General features: G+C 48.2%; 1 protein-coding gene across 2 annotated transcripts in view; it reads right to left on the minus strand.

Moving 5' to 3' along the window:
* LOC138296808 (exportin-5-like) overlaps positions 1 to 26547 on the minus strand; it is a 1097230-nt gene that overhangs the window by 357289 nt on the left and 713394 nt on the right. For both annotated transcript variants that reach the window (XM_069236256.1, XM_069236254.1), the window contains exon 20: positions 15506 to 15687. In XM_069236256.1, coding sequence (XP_069092357.1) covers positions 15506 to 15687 — 182 coding nt within the window. The remainder of the gene's footprint in view (positions 1 to 15505; positions 15688 to 26547) is intronic.

The raw sequence follows: 26547 nt of genomic DNA on the forward strand, positions 1-26547 counted from the left end.
ATCTTTTTCCTTTTCGGCGTCGTGCCCTCTCGGTGCCGACCAATTTCGGTGCCAAATTTTTTCTGCGGCACTCTCTCGGTCCAGAGATTGCTGCATGCCTGTATCTCAACTGGAGTCGGATGACTTCGACAGCAGCTCGCCCTTTTTCGGTGCCGATGGACGGTCACCTACTTTCCGGGTTAAGCCATGGCCTGTTGGCGGTGGCGTCCCCTGGGCTTTGTCAGTCTTTTCGTGTAATTTTGTTTTCGACGTCTTACTCACGGTTGGTTGTTCTTCGACGTCGAATTCTTCGGAATCCGACTCGTGGATGGAGAAAGTTTCTTCTTCCTCCTCCTCAAACCGCTGTTGTCCTGTCGGCGTGGACGCCATCTGCAACCTCCTGGCTCTTCGGTCTCTGAGCGTTTTTCTCGACCGAAACGCGGGACAGGCCTCGCACGTATCCTCCTTGTGCTCGGGGGACAGGCACAAGTTACAGACCAAATGTTGATCCGTATAAGGATATTTATTATGGCATTTAGGACAGAAACGGAACGGGGTCCGTTCCATCAGTCTCGATGTTGCACGCGGTCGGGCCGACCAGGCCCCGACGGACGATCGAAATTACCCCGAAGGGCTACCGGAGCTCTTCAAGATTCGGTGTCGACTTGTTCTAACTAACTCGATACCGAACGAAACAATACAGACGAATTTTTCCGCGATTCTGACTAACTTTCCGACCCGAAACACGGAGCGAAAAGGAACACGTCCGAACCCGACAGCGGAAAGAAAACAATCTAAGATGGAGTCGACGCCCATGCGCAATGGAACCGAAGTGGGAGGAGTCCCTCGGTCTCGTGACTCGAAAAGACTTCTTCGAAGAAAAACAACTTGTAACACTCCGAGCCCAACACCAGACGGCGGACTATGCACAGCATGTGTATCTGCAGCTACACATGCCAACGAACACTTGTTTTTTTAGCCACTTTTTGAGGTTTGCAAAGGATTCTGGGTAACAGAACCTGGTCAGAGCCCCACAAGTCAGCCCATCTTGGATTTCCCTAGGTCTCTAGTTTTCAAAAATGCACAGGTGTGGTAGGTTTCCCTAGGTGCCGGCTGAGCTAGAGGCCAAAATCTACAGGTAGGCACTTTGCAAAAATCACCTCTGTTTTCTTTCAAAACATTGGATGTGTCCACATTGCACTTTGGGGCGTTTCCTGTCGCGGGCGCTAGGCCTACCCACACAAGTGAGGTATCATTTTTATCGGGAGACTTGGGGGAACGCTGGGTGGAAGGAAATTTGTGGCTCCTCTCAGATTCCAGAACTTTCTGTCACCGAAATGTGAGGAAAACTTGTTTTTTTAGCCACTTTTTGAGGTTTGCAAAGGATTCTGGGTAACAGAACCTGGTCAGAGCCCCACAAGTCACCCCATCTTGGATTCCCATAAGTCTCTAGTTTTCAAAAATGCATAGGGTTGGTAGGTTTCCCTAGGTGCCGGCTGAGCTAGAGGCCAAAATCCACAGCTAGGCACTTTGCAAAAAACAGCTCTGTATTCTGTAAAAAAATGGGATGTGTTCACGGTGTGTTTTGGGGCATTTCCTGTCGTGGGCGCTAGGCCTACCCACACAAGTGAGGTATCATTTTTATCGGGAGACTTGGGGGAACGCTGGGTGGAAGGAATATTGTGGCTCATCTCAGATTCCGGAATTTTCCGTCACCGAAATGTGAGGAAAATTTGTTTTTTTAGCCAAATTTGGAGGTTTGCAAAGGATTATGGGTAACAGAACTTGGTCAGAGCCCCACAAGTCACACCATCTTGGATTCCCCTAGGTCTCTAGTATTAAAAAATGCACAGGTTTGGTAGGTTTCCCTAGGTGCCGGCTGAGCTAGAGGCCAAAATCCACAGCTAGGCACTTTGCAAAAAACAGCTCTGTTTTCTGTCAAAAAAACGGGATGTGTCCACGTTGTGTTTTGGGGCATTTCCTGTTGCGGGCGCTAGGCCTACCCACACAAGTGAGGTATCATTTTTATCGGGAGACTTGGGGGAACATAGAATAGCAAAACAAGTGTTATTGCCCCTTATCTTTCTCTACATTTTTTCCTTCCAAATATAAGAGTGTGTGTAAAAAAGACGTCTATTTGAGAAATGCCCTGCAATTCACATGCTAGTATGGGCACCCTGGAATTCAGAGATGTGCAAATAACCACTGCTCCTCAAAACCTTATCTTGAGCCCATTTTGGAAATGCAAAGGTTTTCTTGATACCTATTTTTCACTCTTCATATTTCAGCAAATGAATTGCTGTATACCCAGTATAGAATGAAAAACAACTGCAGGGTGCAGCTCATTTATTGGCTCTGGGTACCTAGGGTTCTTGATGAACCTACAAGCCCTTTATATCCCCGCAACCAGAAGAGTCCAGCAGACAAAACGGTATATTGCTTTTGGAAATCTGACATCGCAGGAAAAAGTTACAGAGTAAAACAAAGAAAAATGGCTGTTTTCAGCTCAATTTCAATATTTTTTTTATTTCAGCTGTTATTTTCTGTAGGAAAACCTTGTAGGATCTACACAAACGACCCCTTGCTGAATTCAGAATTTTGTCTAGTTTTCAGAAATGTTTAGCATTCCGGGATCCAGCATTGGTTTCACACCCATTCCTGTCACTAACTGGAAGGAGGCTGAAAGCACCAAAAATAGTAAAAATGGGGTATGTCCCAGTAAAATGCCAAATTTGTGTTGAAAAATGTGGTTTTCTGATTCAAGTCTGCCCGTTCCTGAAAGGTGGGAAGATAGTGATTTCAGCACCAGAAACCCTTTGTTGATGGCATTTTCAGGGAAAAAAACCACAAGCCTTCTTCAGCAGCCCTTTTTTTCCATTTTTTTTGAAAAAACGAAATTTTCACTGTATTTTGGCTATTTTCTTGGTCTCCTCCAGGGGAAACCACAAACTCTACCATTAGAATCCCTAGGATGTTGGAAAAAAAGGACGCAAATTTGGCATGGTTAGCTTATGTGGACAAAAAGTTATGAAGGCCTAAGCGCGAACTACCCCAAATAGCCCAAAAAAGGGCTCAGCACTGGGGGGGAAAAGGCCCAGCAGCTAAGGGGTTAAGTACAGGCAGCAATCCCTTATCAATGGTGTTGAGAATGAGGGCTGCAGGGACACATGCCAGTGTCACAATGGTGACTGAAAAACTGGTGTCCCCTGAACAACACCTACTTGGTCACACGTACCAAGTCACAGATGCTCACAATAACACTAAGTGCCACCCCATGGCAGTCGTTGACCTTACTGGGGGAGGGTAGTGAAGGGGGGGGGGGGGGGGGGGGGGGGGGAGGGAGGGGGTGTTACTGGCCCTAAGAAAGTTGTGGTCACCTCTGACCTGCCTGTGGAGTGTTTACTGGGCAATGATTTGGAGACTTCAGCTTGGGCTGAAGTGGAGCTGGAAGCCCATGCAGTAATGCTGTGCATACCTGGGCACATCTTTGCAATGGCTACATGTAGGAAAATGCCACTGTTGGCATGGTCATCCCCCACTTTTTGCCTAGTGGTGATGCCAGCTTTGATTGGAAGTGTGCTGGGACCCTGCTAACCAGGCCCCAAAACCAGTGTTCATTCACTAAAATTGTACCTTTGTTCCACATGTGGTACAGCCCTGGCACACAGATAAGTCCCTTGTAAATGGTACCCCTGGAAGCAAGGGCCCTGTGACCAGGGAAGGTCTCTAAGGACTGCAGCATGTATTATGCCATCCTCAGGGACCCCTCACTCAGTACATGCACACTGCTTTCCAGATTGTGTTTTCTCCCCACCAGCACACACAAAGTCAACATGGCACTACCCTCAGAGTGCCATGCCCATAAACCACTGCCAGTGGCATAGGTAAGTCATCCCTCTTGCTGGCCTTACAGCCCCAAGGCAGGGTGCACTATACCACAGGTGAGGGCATAGCTGCATGAGCACTATGTCCCTACGATGTCTAAGCCAATTCTTGTAAGTACAGGGTAGCCATACTGAGTATATGGTCTGGGAGTTTGTCATTCTGAACTCCGCAGCACCATATTGGCTACACTGAATACTGGGATGCTTGGTATCAAACTTCTCAGCACAATTAACTCACACTGATGCCAGTGTGGGATTTATTGTAAGATGCACACACTGCTAGTGTAAGGCTGACCAGTCTATGCCAGCATGCCACTTCCAGACGAGTTTCTGACCATATGGGGAGAGTGCCGTTGTGCACTCTGTGGTCAGAAACAAAGCCTGTCCTGGGTGGAGGTGCTTCACACCTCCCCCCGCAGGAACTGTAACACCTGGCGGTCAGAATCAAAGGCTCAAGCCTGGTGTTACAATGCCCCGGGGCACTCTAGCCAGTGGAGATGCCCGCCACCCCCGGACGAGCCCCACTTTTGGCGGCAAGTCCAGAGGGATAATGAGTAAAACAAGGAGTCACCACCCCCTCAGCCAGAACCACCCCTAAGGTGTCCAGAGCTGAAATGATTCCCTCCTTGAGAAATCCTCCATCTTGCTTTGAAGGATTAGGACCAATAGGGATATGGATGTGGCCCCCTCCCCAGAAGGAGTGGACACAAGGAGGGTGTAGCCACCCTCAGGGACAGTAGCAATTGGCTACTGCCCCTTGAACCTAACACACCACAAAACTTAGTATTTAGGGGCGACCCTGAACCCAGCTCTTCAGATTCCTCATGACCTCAAGAAAGAGGGACTGCTGAGCTGAAAATCCCTGCAGAGAAGGAGACACCAACTGACTCAGCCCCAGCCCTACCGGCCCGACTCATGCTTCAAAAAAGCTGCAAGAAAAGAAGCAACACGTTCTGCGGGACCAGCGTCCCCTGACGAGCCTCCAGGGGACTGCCTGCATCACAGAGGACCAAGAAACTCCGGTGGACAGTAGTCCTGTCCAAATAAAAAGACAAAGAAACCATATTTAAAGGGACTCTCACCTCACTCCAGAAGCGCGAGTCCAACTGCTCTGCACCCGACGCCCCCGGCCTGTGTCCAGAGAAACCAACTAGCCAGAGAGGATCTCTACACCCCCAGGACAACGCCTGCAGAGGGAATCCCGAGGACCCCCCTGACCGCGACTTCCCGGGACAAAGATATCTGTCGTCTGGAGAAGCACTGCACCGCAGCCCCCAGGCCTGAGAGAAACCCACCACCTGTGCAGCAACGGCCAGCAGGCAGCCCTCACCCTTGCCCAGTCTGTGGCTTGCCCGAGAGGCCCCCCTGTGCCCTGCCTGCAGCGTCTAAGTGATCCCAGGGTCCCTCCAGAGTTCTATTGAGAACCCGACGCCCTGTTTGCACACTGCACCTGGCCACCCCGTGCCTCTGAGTGTGTGGTTTTTGTGCCTGCTTGGGGCACCTCCAGTACTCCTCCAAACCCCCCTCGTCTGCCCTCCGACAATACGGTTACTTACCTACAAGCAGACCGGAGCACCGCCTGTCTCCATAAGGGCCCACGTTATTTTGGCTCCTGTTTGACCTCTTCATCTAACCGGCCCTGTGTTGCTGGAGCTGGGTGTTTGGAGTTATCTTGAATCCCCAATGGTGGGCTACCTTTGCCCCAGAGATTTAACCCGTAAGTTTGTTACTTACCTCACAAACTGTACTTTACTTACTTAGTTTTGTCGCTCCTGTGTCACCCCGCAAGCCATTGGTATGACAGGTGGCACTTCAAAGGCCCCCTTAATTCCACTTCCATTGGTTGGGGTACCCTATGATATTGTTGGTCCCCTAGGCCCTCCAACTGCATCTGGGAACAGATTTATAATGGTGGTGGACCATGCCACCAGGTACCCAGAGGCAATTCCCGTTAGGACCACTACAGCACCTATAGTGACGAAGGTCCTTCTAGGAATCTTTTCCAAGGTCGGTTTTCCTAAGGAGGTGGTGTCAGACAGAGATGCAAACTTCAGGTCTGCATACCTGAAAGCAATGTGGAAGAAGTGTGGTATAACCTATAAATTCACAACCCCTTAACATACACAGGGAAATGGTTTAGTTGAAAGGTTCAACAAAACCTTAAAAGGCATGATCATGAGAGACTCTGAAAAGCTAATGAGATGAGATGTCCTACTGCTTTGCCTGCTCTTTGCCTACAGAAAAGTTCCTCAGAAGGGCGTGGGCTACAGTCCTTTGGAGCTTCTGCTTGGACTTCCCGTTAGGGGTCCACTGACTTGTTAATGAGCCAGGACAGACAGTGAGGGTCTTATACCCTGTAGCTCCCAAGGCACTCCAAGAGAAGTGGCATGCCCCCCCCCCCCCCCAATCATTGTGGAGAAGAAAGGTGAGGTGAGGTTGTGTGTTGATTACAGAGACGTCAATGCAGTCACTAGGGCATCAATTCTATGGCAGATGAGCGGACAGATACTCTAGCTGCAGCCAAATATCTCAGGACATTTGACTTGACTGCAGGCTATTGGCAGATCAAGTTATCTGATGCTGCAAAGCCAAAAAAAGCATTCTCAACACCTAGTGGGCACTATCACTTCACAGTGATGCTCTTTGGTTTGAAGAATGCCTCTGCAACATTTCAAAGGTTGGTGAACAAAGTTCTCCAAGGCTTTGAAATCTTCAGTGGAGCATATCTAGATGATATAGCTATCTTTAGATCCACCTGGGAGGATCAGCTGGTTCACCTTGGAAGTGTACTGGAGGCCTTAGAAAAGGCAGGTCTCACTATCAAGGCATCCAAATGCCAGATGGGTTAGGGAAAAGTGGTTTATTTAGGCCACCGGGTATGTGGAGGCCAAATTCAGCCACTACAGGGCAAAATCCAAACCATAATCGATTGGGTTGCCCCTACCACTCAAACCCAAGTCAGAGCCTTCTTATGCCTGACTGGAAATTACAGAATATTCATAAAGGGATACAGGTCTAATGTAGCCCACTTGAATGACCTCACACCCAGAAGGATGCCAAAAAGGTATTATGAACAGCTGGCTGCCAAAAAGCCCCTGATGACCTAAAACAGATCATGTGATCTGCTCCAATTCTCGGAAGCCCTGACTACCTCAAAATAATTCATTGTCCAGACAGATGCTTCAGAGATGGGAAGAGGGGCAGTACTTTCTCACCTTAATGAAGAGGACCAGGATCAACCTGTTTTTATAAGTGGAAGGTTGACCCCAAGAGAAAAGTGTTGTCAGCCCTTGAGAGGGAGGCCCTTGCTGTGGTCTGGGCCTTGAAGAAGCTGAGGCCATACTTGTTTGGCAGACACACAAACCCCTAGTATGGCTTCAACAAATGAAAGGTGAAAATCCTTAACTGTTAAGGTGGTCCATCTCCCTACAGGGAATGGACTATTCCGTGGAACACAAACCTGGGAGTAACTACTCCAATGCAGATGGACTCTCCAGTTAGTTCCATTTAGACAATGAAGACTCACCTGGTCAAGGTTAGTCTTACTGTCCTTCGTTGGGAGGGGACCCTCTTTCTGGCGTAGTTACCTCCACTTTTTGCCTGATATCAGTGCGCTTAGACTGTTTTCACTAGGATCTTGCTAATTAGGACCATAGTGATTGTGGTATCTCCTCCAACTTTGGTTGTTTTGGTACTTCATACACCCCACAATGGGGAAACTGGTGTACCCCTGAAAGCCCCTGGTATATGGCACTTAGGTACCCAAGGGATTGGTACACGAGGATTCTCCAGTGAGCTGCAGCATGTATTATGCTACCCATGGGAGCCCATGAAAACTGTCTGCAGGTGTGCCATCTGCAGCCTGCATGAAATGGTGCATGCACCCCCTTTCACTGCTGGTCACTGTAAAGGCAGAGGGGCCCCTACAAACTCCACTTTCAATTCCCTGGTCTTTGTAAGTACGGGGAAGGTGTTTTATTGATGTATTGGCCACTGGCCACCACCTGTGGTCCAGCAAAATAATGGTAACTCCAAACCTGGGCATGTTTGATATAAAAAATGCCAGAATCATGTCCCAATACTGATTCCAGTACTAGTTTAATGATTCCATTCACCCTGGGGGTTCCTTAGAGGATCCCCCAGTTCTAATCCTACCAGTCTTTCAGGGTCTGCGGGCAGCTCGCCCTGCTGCAGTCCCCCAGACACGATACTGCCCTCCGGCTGTTTGACCTGCTCGAGCAAGGGATAGCAGAACAAAGGATTTCCTGTAGGAGAGAGATTGACCAAAGCCCCTTTTTAGGCTATTTAGGGACTCCCCTGAGGGTGGGTCCCCAGATTCCTTGTGCAAGACTCCATCAGGAACTGTTTGCAAACATCTTCTGCACCTGGCCTCCGGAACCACTGCTGGGATGCACAGAAAACAAACAAGACTGCATCGCCAGAGATGACCTCTCCTTGCATCATTTTTCCTGTGGATCCTGTCGGCACTCTGCAACATCTCCACGGCTGTGCATCTTCTAGGGTCAGCAAGACTTCAATTGCACCAAGAAGGAGTCCCACCCCTGCATCCGCAGGAACCTAAGGCAGCAACATCCGGCTGGTGGGATCTTCTATTCTCCGGATCTGCGAAGGCTCTCCAACACAGGTGGTGGTTCTGAGGGATCCTCTGGGTCCTCTCTGCCTACTATCCTACGTGGGAGATGGCGAGCCTTTGTCTCTTCCACTGGGACAGAATCCCTGTGCACAGTGACTGTTGCAATAACAAAGGCTTGTTGACTCCTGCTCCAAGAGATCTTCAGGCTACAAGTAGCCCTGGCACCCACAAATCTACCTCTGCAAAGACAGTCTCCTCTCTGCTGCTCCGGCGATGTGGGACTCTTCTTCAGGTGTGCTGACTGAGCCTCACTGCTACTTACTATGCCTGCTGCCAGTGGATTCTTGTGGGGCTCCCAACTACTTCTTCTGGCTCTCCTGCATCTTGAGGGTCAGCCCGGACTCCCCTCCGAGGGACAAATCCTGAAGACCTTGCTGGTCCTCCACAGTTCTGCAAAACCTCCAACAGCTACTTTTGCGTTTGCCTGTGCTTGTTGGTGGTCCTCCTGACCGCTGAGCCGTCAGCAATCCTGCAAACAGGGACAGCTCATATGTGACATCAGGGGCTCCTCTGCAGCTCCTGGACTCCGCAGCTGGACTTCATCCATCAACGTCGACTCGGATGCAGCTACGGAATGGTGGGCATTAACTCCTGCCCCACCTGGGCATTCCTGCGTGGACTGGACTCTGTCCCCCCTTTTTTTTTTTTGCAGGTCCTCCTCACCCAGAAGTCGCCCTTGGGTTCCACTGGACCGGTTCTGCTTCTGCATTCTCCAACTGTGATGTCCCCATGTTAGCCTATGGGAGAACCGGGTAACTTACCTCTCTGCACCCGGCCACAGGGGATCTTCTAGGTACTTAGCTTTTGGGGCTCCACTCTCCTGCGGCCCTTGTTTAATCACTGCACACACTTTGGTGGGGGGACACCCATTTGCATTCCTTTATTTTAGTATATGGTTTGGCCCCTCTATACGGCCTTTGCTAATTTATGCTTCTCCTGAGTACTTACTTGTGTATATCTCGACCACTCGCATTGTCGAGTCTTATTTGATCAGGTCCGGCTATTTTTAATACATACTCGTCCCTTCTGGCGAGTTGACACTAAACCGGTGTTCTGTTCAGTTGAAAAGTGGAGGGGCAATAAAAGATTCCTTTAAATCTTGTTCTTATGTCACATTTGCTCTGTGTTCAAAGACAGAGGTCAAATGTCAGTTTTTCTTACAATTAATTTTCCTTCTGACTGCAGAGTTCCAGGACTTTGTAAGGTGAACTGTGCGACCTGTGGCTTAGAATGTAAAATAAAAGGATTATAGGGTGTCCGGTTTTTCCTTACACACAACATTTAAATGACTAAGTCAACTGTGCAAACATTTCAGAATATATTTCAATAGTTGTGAAAGCCCTTTTTAATATTTCTGTGTGATGTAAAAATATTTTAATAGGATGAAAACCAATCAGAATACTTTACATGTTGATGTGCAAAGGATATGTTTTCTGAACACCAATATTCACAGATTGTTAATACACTATATAGTTTTATCAGTAAAGCTGCAAGTTAGTGGAGAGGTTTTAGAAATTTCTTGGAAAGTTACCGTGTGTTGATGACAACATGTTACCACATCATGGTTTAGTAATATATTTATTAAAATTGAGTGTTTAAACAAACTGATGCAATGTTGTTAGTAAACTAAAAGAAGTCCTAGGTTATGTGGGCTAGACCTCATGGGTATGTGGGCTACATTCTTGTGATGTATGCAGCAAACTTGAATCTACTTAATCAAAAGGTTTTTTTGTACTGCAGCAATGCTGAGCTCCCATATTTGAAGGTGCAATCATATGTGAGAATTAAGAAAAAGGCGACTCTGAACTATTTGTCTAGGATCACACAATTTGAGACCCGTTTACAGGTCAAGTACGTTACAGTTAGGTCGATTAGATTATTTAATTTACTCGACCTGCAGGTCTAGTAACATGTTTATGATTTTTCAAGCCCTGGTTGTCACACCTCCAGAAGGAGGTACGCCAATGGTAGTCTAGTTTGGTGTGCCTATAATAAAGTACCTTTATTTTTCCAACACTGTGTGGTTCCTTTCATGTGTGATTAGTTACTGTGTGACTACTGTGGTATTGCAAGTGCTTCACATGCCTTCTAGAAAAGTCTTGGCTGCTCACCACAGCTACCCAAGAGAGCCCTGGCTGTCTAGACACTAACACTAACTAATTGGGGTTGCCTGGGCCCAGTATAAGGTGTGGCACCATAGGTGTCCACCACACACTGGGCCCTCTTCCTACAATGTTCCTGCCATAATCAGCATCGGGCGACGTCATTCCTGCTCTGGGTCGAAGTCAGGAATGAGTATGGTATTGATGTTGATTGTGGGCCCAACCAACATCAAGAGAGTCGACTTCTGCACCGGGAAACGTCAGAATGGCATAACCAACATCAGCTGGAGTCTTGAAACATATCGTGGGGTGCCCTCCTGAGCAGAGTCCACACTGCAGAACCCGAGGGGGCCCCCACCGAACCTAATGGACCCGAGGGTCGGTCTGCCCAAATATGAAGCGTATGGCCTCATAAAACTCGCTGAGTTGGGCAGAGGTGGCTCCCGCAAACTCAGGGAGGTGCACACCAAGCAGGCTCCGAGGACGGAGGCATAAGAGGACGACACTCCTCCTGTATCGCATCAGCCAAGCCACGGGGTGAAGTCGAAAAATGCTTGTTCTTGTACGACTTCGTCTTGTGACCCAAATGTCCGGAGGACTTGGAGTGAGATGAAGACATGGGTGATGGCTCTGCGAACGGTCTCATGACCTTCCTCGAGAGTGAGACCGGGAGCGACGTCAAGCCAACTGCTGGGCCCCCCTGAGCTTTAGGAACCACTCCTTCAAAGTCTTCGGGTTCATGGCCCGGCAGTTGGAGCACGACTTTGGGTTGGTGCTCTAGACACCACAAGCAAACAAGGTGCAGATCCCCCACAGACATCATGTGGTAGTAGGAGTCACACGGCTTGAATGCAGTCTAAGGGGAAGACATTTCGATGCATCAAGTAGTCAAAGTTTGATAAAAGGGTTGAAAAGTAAGTCAACAAGCGACTGAGGGAAGCTCTTCTCCAGATCTACGCGTAGGCTGGCGCGGAAAGTAAAGAACTGACATCAGTCCGCCGGGGTGGTGCCTATATATATGACTGCAACCTCCTCACAGCGACCATGACTCCAACAACGGACACTGAGTCAACCGACGCCACCAGACAGTGTGCAAGGGTACTACTTGAAGAAAAACCTCTGGATCCAGTCTGACGCCAGGGGGAAATTCTTAGATAACGATTCCGCAACTAGAAGTCTCTATCAGATGTATAAGATTATGCACTCCAAGGCACCATGAAAGATGTTTATTCACATATTGTTCCAAGACTTTAGCCTGCGAAGGCAGGAGAGGAATTGGCCTTGCTTTAATATTTTAGCCTGCAGCGGCAGGAGAGTGATCGGCTGGTAGTTCTTCACCTTCATGGCATCAAGAGGATTTTTTTTTTCTTTCTTCAAAAAGTTTTGACCATAGTATGTTTCCAGGCCCGTGGGACAGCAGCCCTGCTGACTGGTAAGTTGAGAAGATCAATCCGAGTAGGGAAGATAATTGGGCTGCCTAAATTGAGCACCCAAAGAACCACTGTAAGGAAATGCCTCCTTGGCATGGTTACCCCCTGACTTTTTGCCTTTGCTGATGCTATGTTTTGAATTGAAAGTGTGCTGAGGCTTGCTAACCAGGCCCCAGTACCAGTGTTCTTTCCCTAACCTGTACTTTTGTATACACAATTGGCACACCCTGGCATCCAGGTAAGTCCCTTGTAACTGGTACCCCTGGTACCAAGGGCCCTGATGCCAGGGAAGGTCTCGAAGGGCTGCAGCATATCTTATGCCACCCTGGGGACCCCTCACTCAGCACAGACACACTGCTTGCCAGCTTGTGTGTGCTGGTGAGGACAAAACGAGTAAGTCGACATGGCACTCCCCTCAGGGTGCCATGCCAACCTCACACTGCCTATGCAGTATAGATAAGTCACCCCTCTAGCAGGCCTTACAGCCCTAAGGCAGGGGGCACTATACCATAGGTGAGGGCACAAGTGCATGAGCACTGTGCCCCTACAGTGTCTAAGCCAAACCTTAGACATTGTAAGTGCAGGGTAGCCATAAGAGTATATGGTCTGGGAGTCTGTTAAACACGAACTCCACAGCACCATAATGGCTACACTGAAAACTGGGAAGTTTGGTATCAAACTTCTCAGCACAATAAATGCACACTGATGCCAGTGTACATTGTATTGTAAAATACACCCCAGAGGGCACCTTAGAGGTGCCCCCTGAAACCTTAACCAACTACCTGTGTAGGCTGACTGGTTTTAGCAGCCTGCCACACTCGAGACATGTTGCTGGCCACATGGGGAGAGTGCCTTTGTCACTCTGTGGCTAGTAACAAAGCCTGCACTGGGTGGAGATGCTATCACCTCCCCCTTGCAGGAGCTGTAACACCTGGCGGTGAGCCTCAAAGGCTCACCCCCTTTGTTCCAGCACCACAGGGCATTCCAGCTAGTGGAGTTGCCCGCCCCCTCCGGCCACGGCCCCACTTTTGGCGGCAAGGCTGGAGGAGATAATGAGAAAAACAAGGAGGAGTCACTGACCAGTCAGTACAGCCCCTAAGGCAACCTGAGCTGAAGTGACTCTGACATTTAGGAATCCTCCATCTTGCAGATGGAGGATCCCCCTCAATAGGGATAGGAATGTGACCCCCTCCCCTTGGGAGTAGGCACAAAGAGGGTGTAGCCACCCTCAGGGCTAGTAGCCATTGGCTACTGCCCCCCCCCGACCTAAACACACCCCTAAAGTCTGTATTTAGGGGCTCCCCTGAACCTAGGAACTCAGATTCCTGCAACCTAAGAAGAAGAGGACTGCTGAACTGAAAAACCCTGCAGAGAAGACGGAGACACCAACTGCTTTGGCCCCAGCCCTACCGGCCTGTCTCCCCCCTTCGGAAGAAAACTGCTCCAGCGACGCTTTCCCCAGGACCAGCGACCTCTGAATCCTCAGAGGACTGCCCTGCTCTAAAAGGACCAAGAAACTCCCGAGAACAGCGGCCCTGTTCACCCAAGACTGCAACTTTGTTTCCAAAGGAGCAACTTTAAAGACCCCTGCAATTCCCGCCAGAAGCGTGAGACTTGCAACTCTGCGACCCCGACTCCACTGGTGGACAAACAACGCTACAGGGAGGACCCCCCCGGCGACTCCAAGACTGTGAGTAACCAAAGTTGTCCCCCCTGAGCCCCCACAGCGACGCCTGCACAGGGAATCCAGAGGCTCCCCCTGACCGCGACTGTCTGAATCCAAAATCCCGACGCCTGGAAAAGACTCTGCACCTGCAGACCCCAGGACCTGAAGGATCGAAACTCCAGTGCAGGAGTGACCCCCAGGAGGCCCTCTCCCTTACCCAGGTGGTGGCTACCCCGAGGAGCCCCCCCCCTTGCCTGCATCGCTGAAGAGACCCCTTGGTCTCCCATTGATTCCTATTACAAACCTGACGTGTGTTTGCACACTGCACCCGGCCACCCCCGTGCTGCTGAGGGTGTACTTTCTGTGCTAAATTGTGTCCCCCCCGGTGCCCTACAAAACCCCCCTGGTCTGCCCCCTGAAGACGCAAATACTTACCTGCTGGCAGACTGGAACCGGGGCACCCCCTTCTCCATTGAAGCCTATGTGTTTTGGGCACCACTTTGAACTCTGCACCCTGAGCTGCTGGTGTGGTAACTTTGGGGTTGCTCTGAACCCCCAACGGTGGGCTACCTTGGACCCAAACTTGAACCCCGTAGGTGGTTTACTTACCTGCAAGAACTAACAATTACTTACCTCCCCTAGGAACTGTGAAAATTAAACTGTCTAGTTTTAAAATAGCTATATGTGTTTTATTTGAAAAGTATATACGCTATTTTGATTATTCAAAGTTCCTAAAGTACTTACCTGCAATACCTTTCATGCAAAGTATTACATGTAGAATTTGAACCTGTGGTTCTTAAAATAAACTAAGAAAAGATATTTTTCTATACAAAAACCTATTGGCCTGGAATTGTCTTTGAGTGTGTGTTCCTCATTTATTGCCTGTGTGTATGTACAACAAATGCTTAACACTACTGCTTTGATAAGCCTACTGCTCGACCACCCTACCACAAAATAGAGCATTAGTATTATCTATTTTTGCCACTATCTTACCTCTAAGGGGAACCCTTGGACTCTGTGCATACTATTCCTTACTTTGAAGTAGTGCATACAGAGCCAACTTCCTACAACCACCGCTTCCCAAAGGGCTTTAGATTTGAACTTCTAAGGGAGACAATACGACCAATGTCAGTTAGAGATGACTCAAAGAATCTAGGATGCAATTAGAATGAAACAACTCTAAAGGTGTGCTGTATAAAAGATTTCAGCAATAGTTTTGGGAAAGAAATCCACCAAAACATTGAATCTATCCTCCAAGGTAAGAGGATTAGGAGCCTTGTGAGATTAGGAGCCTTGTGAGCAGGATCCATAATGGATTTAACAACAGAAATGATTTCTTCAGTGGAGTTTTGACCACTTTCAATTTCCTCACCAAAGAAAACCATTTGTGCACTCCTAAAAACCCTATAATAACCTTTGACGGATGTTCTGTACTTGCCCATGGCACACAGATTGTAAGAATTACTCCCTGTATGTTCAGAATTGTGCAGTTTTTCCAAGGTTATCAGCCGGTGATTAAACCAAGGTGTTGGAGAATAAGGCTTGTTTTTTTAAAATGATATCCGCAGTCTGAGACTGCAGTGATCCAGGAGTTGATCTTACTTTCCATGGTCTCGACCTGTGCATCTAGAGTCGGTAAGGAGGACTGAAGTAAGTTGCTAAAGAGCATAGTGTAAAGTTTAGTTGTAACAAAATGGGTGCTTCAAAATAGTTAATACATTTAATAATGATTCTATGCAAGACAAACTGGATTGCTTGAAATGGAACACTAATAGGTCAATACAACTCACCTGATTAGAGTGAACACATTATTGAGAAGTGTCAAAACTAGTTCAGAGCAGGGATTGCAGAAGATTGGATCACCATTGGGCATGCGGCCAGAAACAAATCCTCCAGCCTCAGCCTCGTTTAAGTTTGTGGGTCGCTGAGTCCATCTCAACACTTCCAGGATGCTAGATACACAATAGCTTATCTAAAATGAAATATTTTGGTTTAGAGACAGACACAAGCTTTATACAACTTTCTAAAGACAAGATGAAAAATAGAGCAACTGTAACTGAATAACTAAAAAAAATCCAACAAAAACGCTGAGGGTAGTTTTCAAGTATTTTTGTCCTCCAAAGATTCTGAGATTTTTTCCAACATTCCTGACTGCTAGGACAGAAATTCATAAAAAAAAATATTCACAAGTTAGCATACACACATTCTGCCAATTATTTTGCAGCCCACCCAATGTCTCAGGCTGTTTATTTCACTAGTCATTCAGTGTGAGGATGTCTTAGGTTAACTTCAGGAGGGTGTTGAGATCCTTTTTACATTTGCTGATTAGAACAGTAGAGGTTTTAACTGTGTAGGTGAAGGCCACAGAAACAATTAAACTATGCTAACATACACATTTAACTATGTATTATTACAAAAAGTTCTTTGGTCCAATGTTCATTGCAACAAAATGGGTTCTGCTCATTTAATTTGCCTGGATTTTTGCTTCTGGACAACCTGGTTTTGGACTTTGTACTGAGGGTCAGCCTCACACCTAGTTACTCAACCCTGGTAAATATACAGTAAACTGACTGCATTTAACATAAACCTTCTGCCTTTTAAGATAAGGCTCCTGCAACGTGGTAAGGGGTGCTTGGCTGTTAACACGTGTGCACACAGGTGCACAAGTGAAAGATGCATGTGTGAGAGTACCATTGTGTGCAACCTGGTACTCGTGCAACAGTGGCCTTGTGCAGAAGGGACTCTGCATGGTTTGATATTGACATGGGTATGCCTTATAATAGTGGACACTCATAGGGAAAGTCAGTGTGGTTTACTGTCTTGTCTGCAGTGATACTTTATTATATACATAGGGTGAAATCTGCCAGAGAGCTCAATTTTGATTGCCTTTGGTCTACAAAGTCCATCATGGTATCAAAATAGGGTGAAGCATGTGTGCCAAGATGTATTATGCAAGTCCCACGAAGCTATATGTACATCTTATGGGTCATACAGAAATGTCATATTTCATTAGCTCAGCATCAGAACCCTAAGCCTTTTGTCACCCTGATGGGCCAAGTTATCCACAGCACTCTCCAGCAGAAGGAACAAAGGCCTCCCCACACAACGGGAACAATTAACAGTGCTTTCCTCAGCTCCAAAGGAGGAAGGAGTGGGGAAGAAAATCTGCATCAATTAACTGTCACACTGTACCATGGTTGGGATAGCCCAATCCAACAAGACAAAAGGAGGGGGGCCCAGACCTCTGGAGTCAACACAAGAGGCAACTCTCCTCTTTGAAGTTTTGGTAGGAAAGGCCCTGGCTGGGATGTCAGCAAGGGTTGGAGCTGAGGCTCCAGAGGCGACGTGACCAGTGGCTCCTGAATGGCGCCATCTTGATTTGTCCCAACAAGCTGTGCAGGAAGTTTAGGATAGGGTCAGAGGGGTGGAGAGGTGACCAGATGTGCCTGTCTTCTAGAAATGTCCACTCCAACTTCAAAACTCGTGCACAATGGGGAGAGAGTGCTTTTTGTTGGAGTTGGATATTGGGACTCGCTGGAGGCAGCTACAGACAACTGGGGGTAGGGGAGGACTGGAGGTCAGTATCCCTATCCTCACCCTAGGGGGGCAGAAAGTCTATTTAGCCCCAGAGTGGGATACAACAGGTGCATGTCCGGGTGAGGGATTTTGGGGAAGGGGTTGGAATCCTAACTAAAACAAGCATTTGCAATGTAACGGGTCTCGCGTTTGCTCATGTTAGAGTTGATAGCGTTGTAAACTTCTAACCCGACTTTTCACCTATCGGCAAAAGTTTATTTATGTACATAACCAAAAAAGTGCAATTAACTGTGTAAAGCGCTCGACTTCTGACAAGCGAAATAGCGCTAGTAAAAATAGAGGAAAAAGTAGTCCACGAGCCGGACAGAAAACAGCGAGCCTCGCATGTTTAATGTACTTGGTCGATGCGCTCGAGGAGGGCTAGCCACCGGAAAAGGCATGACGTGTGCATGCCTTCGGCTAATGAAAGCAAGCGGATTTTCATAGGCAAGCCCACGAACCAATAAACACTGACGTGATGTTGACAGGGCTCTGAGCCCTTTTCTAATAACTAAAGCGTCTCGCTGCAATACGCATGCAACGCAGACTCGACCCAAAAAAAAAAATATATATATATATATGGAAAATGTCACTTACCCAGTGTACATCTGTTCGTGGCATTAGTCGCTGCAGATTCACATGCTGTGCACAGTCCGCCGTCTGGTGTTGGGCTCGGAGTGTTACAAGTTGTTTTTCTTCGAAGAAGTCTTTTCGAGTCACGAGACCGAGGGACTCCTCCCACTTCGGTTCCATTGCGCATGGGCGTCGACTCCATCTTAGATTGTTTTCCCCGCGGAGGGTGAGGTAGGAGTTGTGTATGCTAGTAATAGTGCCCATGCAATGGAATGAATATGTATGTACAAAATGAAGGTTAAAGTAATATATTTACAAATGTACACACGTTGAAGATCTACTTCTAAACGGCTACAGGCTCCCGGGGAGGCGGGTGGGCGCATGTGAATCTGCAGCGACTAATGCCACGAACAGATGTACACTGGGTAAGTGACATTTTCCGTTCGGTGGCATGTGTAGCTGCAGATACACATGCTGTGCATAGACTAGTAAGCAGTTATCTCCCCAAAAGCGGTGGTTCAGCCTGTAGGAGTTGAAGTAGTTTGAAATAAAGTTCTTAGTACAGCTTGACCTACTGTGGCTTGTTGTGCAGATAACACATCTACACAGTAGTGCTTAGTAAATGTATGAGGCGTAGACCATGTTGCTGCCTTACATATTTCGTTCATTGGAATATTTCCTAGAAAGGCCATAGTAGCACCTTTCTTTCTGGTTGAGTGTCCCTTTGGTGTAAGAGGCAGCTCTCTCTTTGCTTTAAGATAGCAGGTTTGAATGCACCTAACTATCCATCTAGCAATGCATTGTTTTGAAATAGGATTTCCTGTATGAGGTTTTTGAAAGGCAATAAATAGTTGTTTTGTCTTTCTAATTAGTTTTGTTCTGTCAATGTAGTACATTAGTGCTCTTTTGAGGTCTAATGTATGTAGTGCTCTTTCAGCTACGGAATCTGGCTGTGGGAAGAACACTGGTAATTCTACTGTTTGATTTAAGTGGAACGGTGAGACAACCTTTGGTAAGAATTTTGGATTTGTTCTTAGAACTATTTTATTTTTATGTATTTGAATAAATGGTTCTTGTATGGTAAATGCATGAATCTCACTTAATCTTCTTAGAGATGTGATGGCAATGAGAAATGCAACTTTCCACGTTAAGTATTGCATTTCACAAGAATGCATGGGCTCGAAAGGTGGACCCATGAGTCTTGTTAAGACAATGTTGAGGTTCCATGAAGGAACAGGTGGTGTCCTTGGTGGTATAATTCTCTTTAGGCCTTCCATAAAGGCTTTAATGACTGGTATTCTGAATAGTGAAGTTGAGTGAGTAATTTGCAGGTAAGCAGATATTGCGGTGAGATGTATCTTTATGGAAGAAAAAGCTAGATGAACGAGTTACTTACCTTCGGTAACGACTTTTCTGGTGGATACATTAGCTACCTGTGGATTCCTCACCTCATGAATACTCCCATGGCGCCAGCATTCTACGGAAATCTTCTTACTAGTCTCTGCACGTCGACGAGGACGTCACTGTCTCGCACGCGACGCCGTCTGACGTCATACAGGCAATAAGAGGTCCTCGACGACGTGCGGACGTCAGTACCAATCATTTTTTACGTGCATGAGAACAACCAGGCAATGCAATGAAAGAACAAAGCAACATCCATTATATTGTAAAAAATACACCACATTGTATGAATAACTGTAAATCTTTTTATGTACATATATATATATATATATATAAAACTCTCTCTTTTAAAATATATACACACACCAAGTATATACATAAAGATATATACACATATACCTATATATATATAAATATATTATATATATACATCTATTGCACCCTCAAAGACCAAGAGGAGCACACTCAAGGATTACTTGGCAAGACCATAAAGGCAACGGGGAGGCGGGTGGGACCGTGAGGAATCCACAGGTAGCTAATGTATCCACCAGAAAAGTCGTTACCGAAGGTAAGTAACTCGTTCTTCTGATGGATACAACTACCTGTGGATTCCTCACCTCATGAATAGAGTCCCAAAGCAGTACCACGCCCGGCGGTGGGTGCCTAAATGGTCAAACCAAGAAATCCTGCAGCACTGACCGTGCAAAATGGCCGTCCCTTCTAACCTCAGAATCTAAACAGTAATGTTTTGCAAAAGTGTGAAGGGACGACCAAGTTGCGGCCTTGCAGATGTCGACCACAGGAACACCTCTGGCTAAGGCCGAAGTGGCCGACTTAGCTCTGGTGGAATGACCTTAAATGCCCTCAGGAGGATCCTTCTTTGCCAAAGAGTAACATATTTTAATGCAAAGAACAACCCACCTGGATAGTGTTCTCTTGTGGACTGCCTTTCCTCTCCTCTTGCCCACGTATCCAATAAACAGCTGATCCTCCAGCCTGAAATCCTTTGTTCTATCGATAAAGAAGCTCAACGCTCTCTTTGGGTCCAGACGGTGCAGTCTTTCTTCCTCTTTGGAAGGATGAGGCGGAGGATAGAACGTGGACAAAGTAATTGCCTGAGCCAAATGGAAGGGTGAAACAACCTTCGGGAGGAAAGCAGCCTTGGTCCTCAACACCACCTTATCCCCATAAAAAGTTGTATAAGGGGGTTTTACTGATAAGGCCTGCAACTCACTCACTCTCCTTGCTGATGTTATAGCTATCAGGAAGACTGTTTTTAAAACCAAATACCTCAAGGGGCAAGAATGCATAGGTTCAAAAGGGGACCCCATAAGGAAAGTCAGGACTAAGGACAAATCCCATTGCGGCATAACGAATGGCTTTGGAGGATATTGATTTAGAAGACCTTTCAAGAATCTGATAACAATAGGGGATTTAAATAAAGATGGTTGGTCTGGAAGACATATGAAGGCTGACAAGGCCGATAAATAACCTTTAATGGTAGCCACTGCACAACCTTTCTGCGCCAGAGATAGAGCAAAAGACAAAACGTCCGATAGATGAGCATGTAAAGGATCAATCTGCCTCTCTCCACACCACGCAACAAATTTAGACCACCTATTAGCGTAGATAGATTTAGTGGAGTGTCGCCTGGCCGCTAATATAACATCCACTACCTCAGGCGGGAGAGAGAAGGAACTCAGGTTGCCCCGTTCAATCTCCAGGCATGTAGGTGCAGACTCTGGAGGTTGGGGTGTAGAACCTGCCCCTGCGACTGTGAGAGGAGGTCTGCCCTGAAAGGGAGACGGAGCAGCGGGCACGTTGAGAGTTGGAGAAGGTCGGAGTACCACACCCTCCTTGGCCAATCCGGAGCTATTAAGATTACTAGAGCCCGGTCTTGGCGAATCTTCCTCAATACTCGAGGAATCAAGGGTATGGGAGGAAACGCGTAAAGCAACTGGCCGCACCAGGTCATTTGAAACGCGTCCCCCAACGCTTCCTGCATCGGATACTGAAGGCTGCAGAACAACGGACAATGCGCGTTCTCTCGAGTGGCGAACAGATCTACCCGAGGAAACCCCCACTTCTGGAAGATTAAACGGACTTGATCTGGATGGAGACGCCACTCGTGGTCTGCCGAGAAGTGGCGACTGAGACTGTCCGCACGCACGTTCAAGACTCCGGCCAGATGGTTTGCTATCAAGCAAATCCGATGGTCCTTTGCCCAGGACCATAGTAGAAGAGCTTCTCTGCAGAGAAGGTACGACCCCACTCCTCCCTGCTTGTTTATGTACCACATCGTGGTAGTATTGTCCGTTAGGACCTGTACCGACTGACCACGAAGGGAAGGGAGGAAGGCCTTGAGAGCCAGACGTACAGCCCGTAACTCTAACAGATTGATGTGAAAAATCTGTTCCTCTGGAGACCAAAGACCTTTGATCTCCAGATCCCCCAGATGAGCTCCCCACCCTAGAGTGGAAGCATCCGTTATGACTGTGGCCACTGGTGGCGACTGCTGGAACGGCTTTCCTTGTGAAAGATTGTTGCTTGCAATCCACCACTTCAAATCCACAGCAGCATCTCTGGAGATCTTGACAGTACCCTCTAGATCCCCTCTGTGTTGAGACCACTGCCTTCGGAGGCACCACTGAAGAGCCCTCATGTGCCAGCGAGCATGCGTGACCAACAGAATGCAGGAGGCAAAAAGACCGAGCAGACGAAGGACCTTGAGGACTGGAACTACCGCTCCATTTCGAAACATTGGAACCAAATCCTGAATATCTTGAATCCGCTGAGGCGGAGGAAAGGCCCGACCCAATGTTGTATCCAGTACTGCCCCTATGAACAGGAGGCGCTGAGAGGGCTCCAGGTGAGATTTGGGCTCGTTCACCGAAAAGCCCAGGTCGAACAACAACTGGGTTGTTGACTGCAGATGACGCAACACAAGCTCCGGGGACTTGGCTTTGATCAACCAATCGTCCAAGTAAGGGAATACTGCTATCCCCTTCCTTCTGAGCTCTGCCGCAACCACCGACATCACCTTCGTGAAGACTCGAGGTGCTGAAGTAAGACCAAACGGAAGGACCGCAAACTGGTAGTGTTGCGATCCCACCACAAACCGGAGATACTTCCTGTGTGACTTGAGTATCGGGATATGAAAGTAAGCATCCTGCAAGTCGACAGACACCATCCAGTCTTCCATGTTCAACGCCAAAAGCACCTGTGCTAGGGTCAGCATCTTGAACTTTTCCTGCTTGAGGAACCAATTCAAGATCCTCAGGTCCAGAATTGGTCTCAAACGACCATCCTTCTTGGGAATCAGGAAATACCTTGAGTAAACTCCTTGACCCCTTTCCTGCTCCGGGACCAACTCCACCGCGCCCTTTAAAAGGAGGACTTCTACCTCCTGTTCTAGCAACAGGAGGTGTTCTTGTGAACAATACGAAGGGCGGGGCGGGATGAGGGGCGGAAACTCCCGAAAGGGAAGGGTGTAGCCTTTTCCCACAACACTGAGAACCCAAGTGTCCGACGTAACAGTCTCCCATTTGGTGAGAAAATGCTGTAATCTTCCCCCTACAGGAGAGGAGTGAGTGGGAAATGGTGGAAGCCTAAGGCTGCTTCCCCTGCTGCACCCCGCCAGAGGATGAGGAAGAGGCAGAGTGCTGCTGAGAGGCTCCCCTGGTGCGGACCCTACCCCTCCCCCTAAAAGATCTATAGGGGTGGGAAGAGGCAGGTTGCTGATATCTTCCCCGAAAGGAAGAGGAGGAAGAGCCACGCCCAAATCCACGAAACCTCCTGAAGAATCTGGAAGAGGCCGTGGAAGAAGGAGCTTGGAGTCCCAACGACTTAGCCGTGGCCCTGCTCTCCTTAAAACGTTCCAAGGCCGAATCAGCCTTAGCCCCAAACAGTTTGTCCCCATCAAACGGGAGATCCAACAATGTGGACTGTACATCTGCCGAAAAGCCCGAGTTACGGAGCCAGGCCTGTCTCCTTTCCACCACAGTTGTGCCCATTGCTCTGGCTACCGAGTCGGTGGTATCCAGTCCCGTCTGGATAATTTGGGTCGCAGCAGCCTGGGCATCAGAGACAAGATCCAAAAGACCCTGGGGAAGCTCTGTAAACGAAGAGGAGATGTCATCCATCAGAGCATGAATATACCTCCCCAGGATACAGGTCGCATTAGTGGCCTTTAACGCCAGACTGCAGGACGAAAAAATCTTCTTCGACTGCGCCTCTAGCTTTTTTGAGTCTCTGTCCCCAGGCACCGTCGGGAAAGAACCAGGCGCTGACTTGGACGAACAGGAGGCCTGCACTACCAAGCTCTCCGGCGTAGGGTGCCTAGATAGGAAACCAGGATCAGTTGGAGCCGTCCGATACCTCCTGGTCACGGCTCTGTGAACTGCTGGGGAAGATGCCGGCCTCTTCCACACCTCTAAAACCGGATCCAGCAGAGCGTCATTAAAAGGTAACAGAGGCTCCGCCGCGGCTGAGGCCGGATGCAACACCTCCGTCAAAAGGTTTTGTTTTGCCTCCACCACCGGCAAAGGCAGGTCCAAAAAACTAGCTGCCTTCCGTACCACTGTATGAAAGGAAGCAGCTTCCTCAGTATATTCCCCCGGGGACGAAAGGTCCCACTCAGGGGAAGTGTCCAGCCCACTGGCCGACTCCAGTCCACGCAGCCCATCACCCGAGTCCTCTAGCTCTCCTTCCTCTAGGGCTCGTTGGTACTCCTGCTCTTCTAGTACCCGGAGAGCACGCCTCCTTGAATGCAGTCGTTGCTCAATCCGCGGAGTCGACAATGCCTCCGCCGAAGTCGGAGATCGGCGCCGATCTTCCGAAGCCACCGACGCCGCATCCGGCGCCACAGGTAACTTCGGCGCCGACTGAAGAGCAGCTGAAACAGATGGACCCACCGGAGTCACAGGCCGAAATCTCGACGTCGACGGGATGGAAATCCCTGGGGCCAATCCCTCCGAAGCCACCGGAGCGGCCACCGGCGCCGACACTGGCGCCGAGCCCACGTTCCCAAACGGGAGAAAGGGCATAAAGGGTGCCGGCCGAAGAGGCGCAGGATCACCCAAAGAAAAGGCCAAAGGCCCAGCCGGAGCACCCCCTGGAGCCATCTGTTGGAAGATGGCATACATCGCATTCAAGAATGCGGAACTATCGGCTCCAGGGGTGGGAAAAGCCGGATACTGGGGTGCCTGTCTCGGAGGCGACCCCGACTCCGGCCTCGGCGTCTGCGCCGGAGAAAACACTTGAGGATCCAATACCTCAATCACCGACGCCTGTCCAGGCGAAGTTGGTGACGCCGGAGAGGGCAACGGCGTCGAAGGATGCGGCGTCACCGTGGGGCTGACCTCCCATGTCTTTCGGCGCCGATCCGGAGACCTGGAACGAGCCTCCCTTGAATGGCGCCGAGATTCTCTACGGCGCCGGGAGTCTCGATGACGCCGATGTTTTGGAGAAGACTTCTTGTGATGCTTCTCCTTTGACTTGGCCATAAACAGCTTCGCCTCACGTTCTTTAAGGGCCTTCGGATTCATGTGCTGACATGAATCACAAGTCGAGACGTCGTGGTCGGAGCTCAAACACCAAAGGCAATCGGAATGAGGATCCGTCACCGACATCTTGCCTCCACACTCACGACAAGGCTTAAATCCAGACTTTCTCTGCGACATTATTTCCACAGAGAAAGAGTACGCAGCAAGATATACACTGTAACCGCAAGAGTAACAGTTGCTCCCTCGAAGATAACCGTTTCGAATGCACGGAAAAAAGGGAACTGACGTCCGCACGTCGTCGAGGACCTCTTATTGCCTGTATGACGTCAGACGGCGTCGCGTGCGAGACAGTGACGTCCTCGTCGACGTGCAGAGACTAGTAAGAAGATTTCCGTAGAATGCTGGCGCCATGGGAGTATTCATGAGGTGAGGAATCCACAGGTAGTTGTATCCATCAGAATTGATTTTTGCAAATGTAGTAAATATCCTACTACATCTTTTGGAGATGCGTGTAATGGTTGAATTTGATTGTTATGGCAGTAACAAACAAATCTTTTCATTTATTTGCATAGCAGTGTCTAGTGGAAGGTCTTCTAGCTTGTTTTATGACCTCCATACATTCCTGTGTGAGGTCTAAGTGTCCGAATTCTAGGATTTTAGGAGCCAAATTGCTAGATTCAGCGATGCTGGGTTTGGATGCCTGATCTGTTGTTTGTGTTGTGTTAACAGATCTGGTCTGTTGGGTAGCTTGACATGAGGTACTACTGACAGGTCTAGTAGTGTTGTGTACCAAGGTTGTCTTGCCCATGTTGGTGCTATTAGTATGAGTTTGAGTTTGTTTTGACTCAATCTGTTTACTAGATATGGAAGGAGAGGGAGAGGGGGAAAAGCGTACGCAAATATCCCTGACCAATTCATCCATAGAGCATTGCCTTGGGATTGGTGGTGTGGGTACCTGGATGCGAAGTTTGGGCATTTTGAGTTTTCTTTTGTTGCAAATAGGTCTATTTGGGGTGTTCCCCAAATTTGAAAGTAAGTGTTCAGTATTTGGGGGTGAATTTCCCATTCGTGGATTTGTTGGTGATCCCGAGAGAGATTGTCTGCTTGCTGGTTCTGGATCCCTGGAATAAATTGTGCTATTAGGCGAATGTGGATCGCCCAATTCCATATTTTTTGTGTTAGGAGACACAACTGTGTCGAGTGTGTCCCCCCCTGTTTGTTTAAATAATACATTGTGGTCATGTTGTCTGTTTTGACAAGAATGTATTTGTGGGTTATCATGGGCTGAAATGCTTTCAGCGCTAGAAATACTGCTAACAGTTCTAGGTGATTTATGTGAAACTGCCTTTGATGTATGTCCCATTGTCCTTGGATGCTGTGTTGCTTGAGGTGTGCACCCCACCCTGTCATGGAAGCATGTGTTGTTATGACGTATTGTGGCACTGGGTCTTGGAAAGGCCGCCCTTTGTTTAAATTTGTACAGTTCCACCATAGAAGCGAGATGTATGTTTGGCGGTCTATCAACACCAGATCTAGAAGTTGACCCTGTGCATGTGACCATTGTGATGCTAGGCACTGTTGTAAGGGCCGCATATGTAACCTTGCGTTTGGGACAATGGCTATGCATGAAGACATCATGCCTAGGAGTTTTAATACCATTTTTGCTTGTATCTTTTGTGTTGGATACATGGCCTGTATTACCTTGTGAAATGTTTGAACCCTTTGTGGACTTGGAGTGGCTATCCCTTCTGTTGTGTTGATTGTTGCTCCTAAGTATT

Source organism: Pleurodeles waltl, chromosome 5 (genome assembly GCF_031143425.1).
Source record: "Pleurodeles waltl isolate 20211129_DDA chromosome 5, aPleWal1.hap1.20221129, whole genome shotgun sequence".
Lineage (NCBI taxonomy): Eukaryota > Metazoa > Chordata > Amphibia > Caudata > Salamandridae > Pleurodeles > Pleurodeles waltl.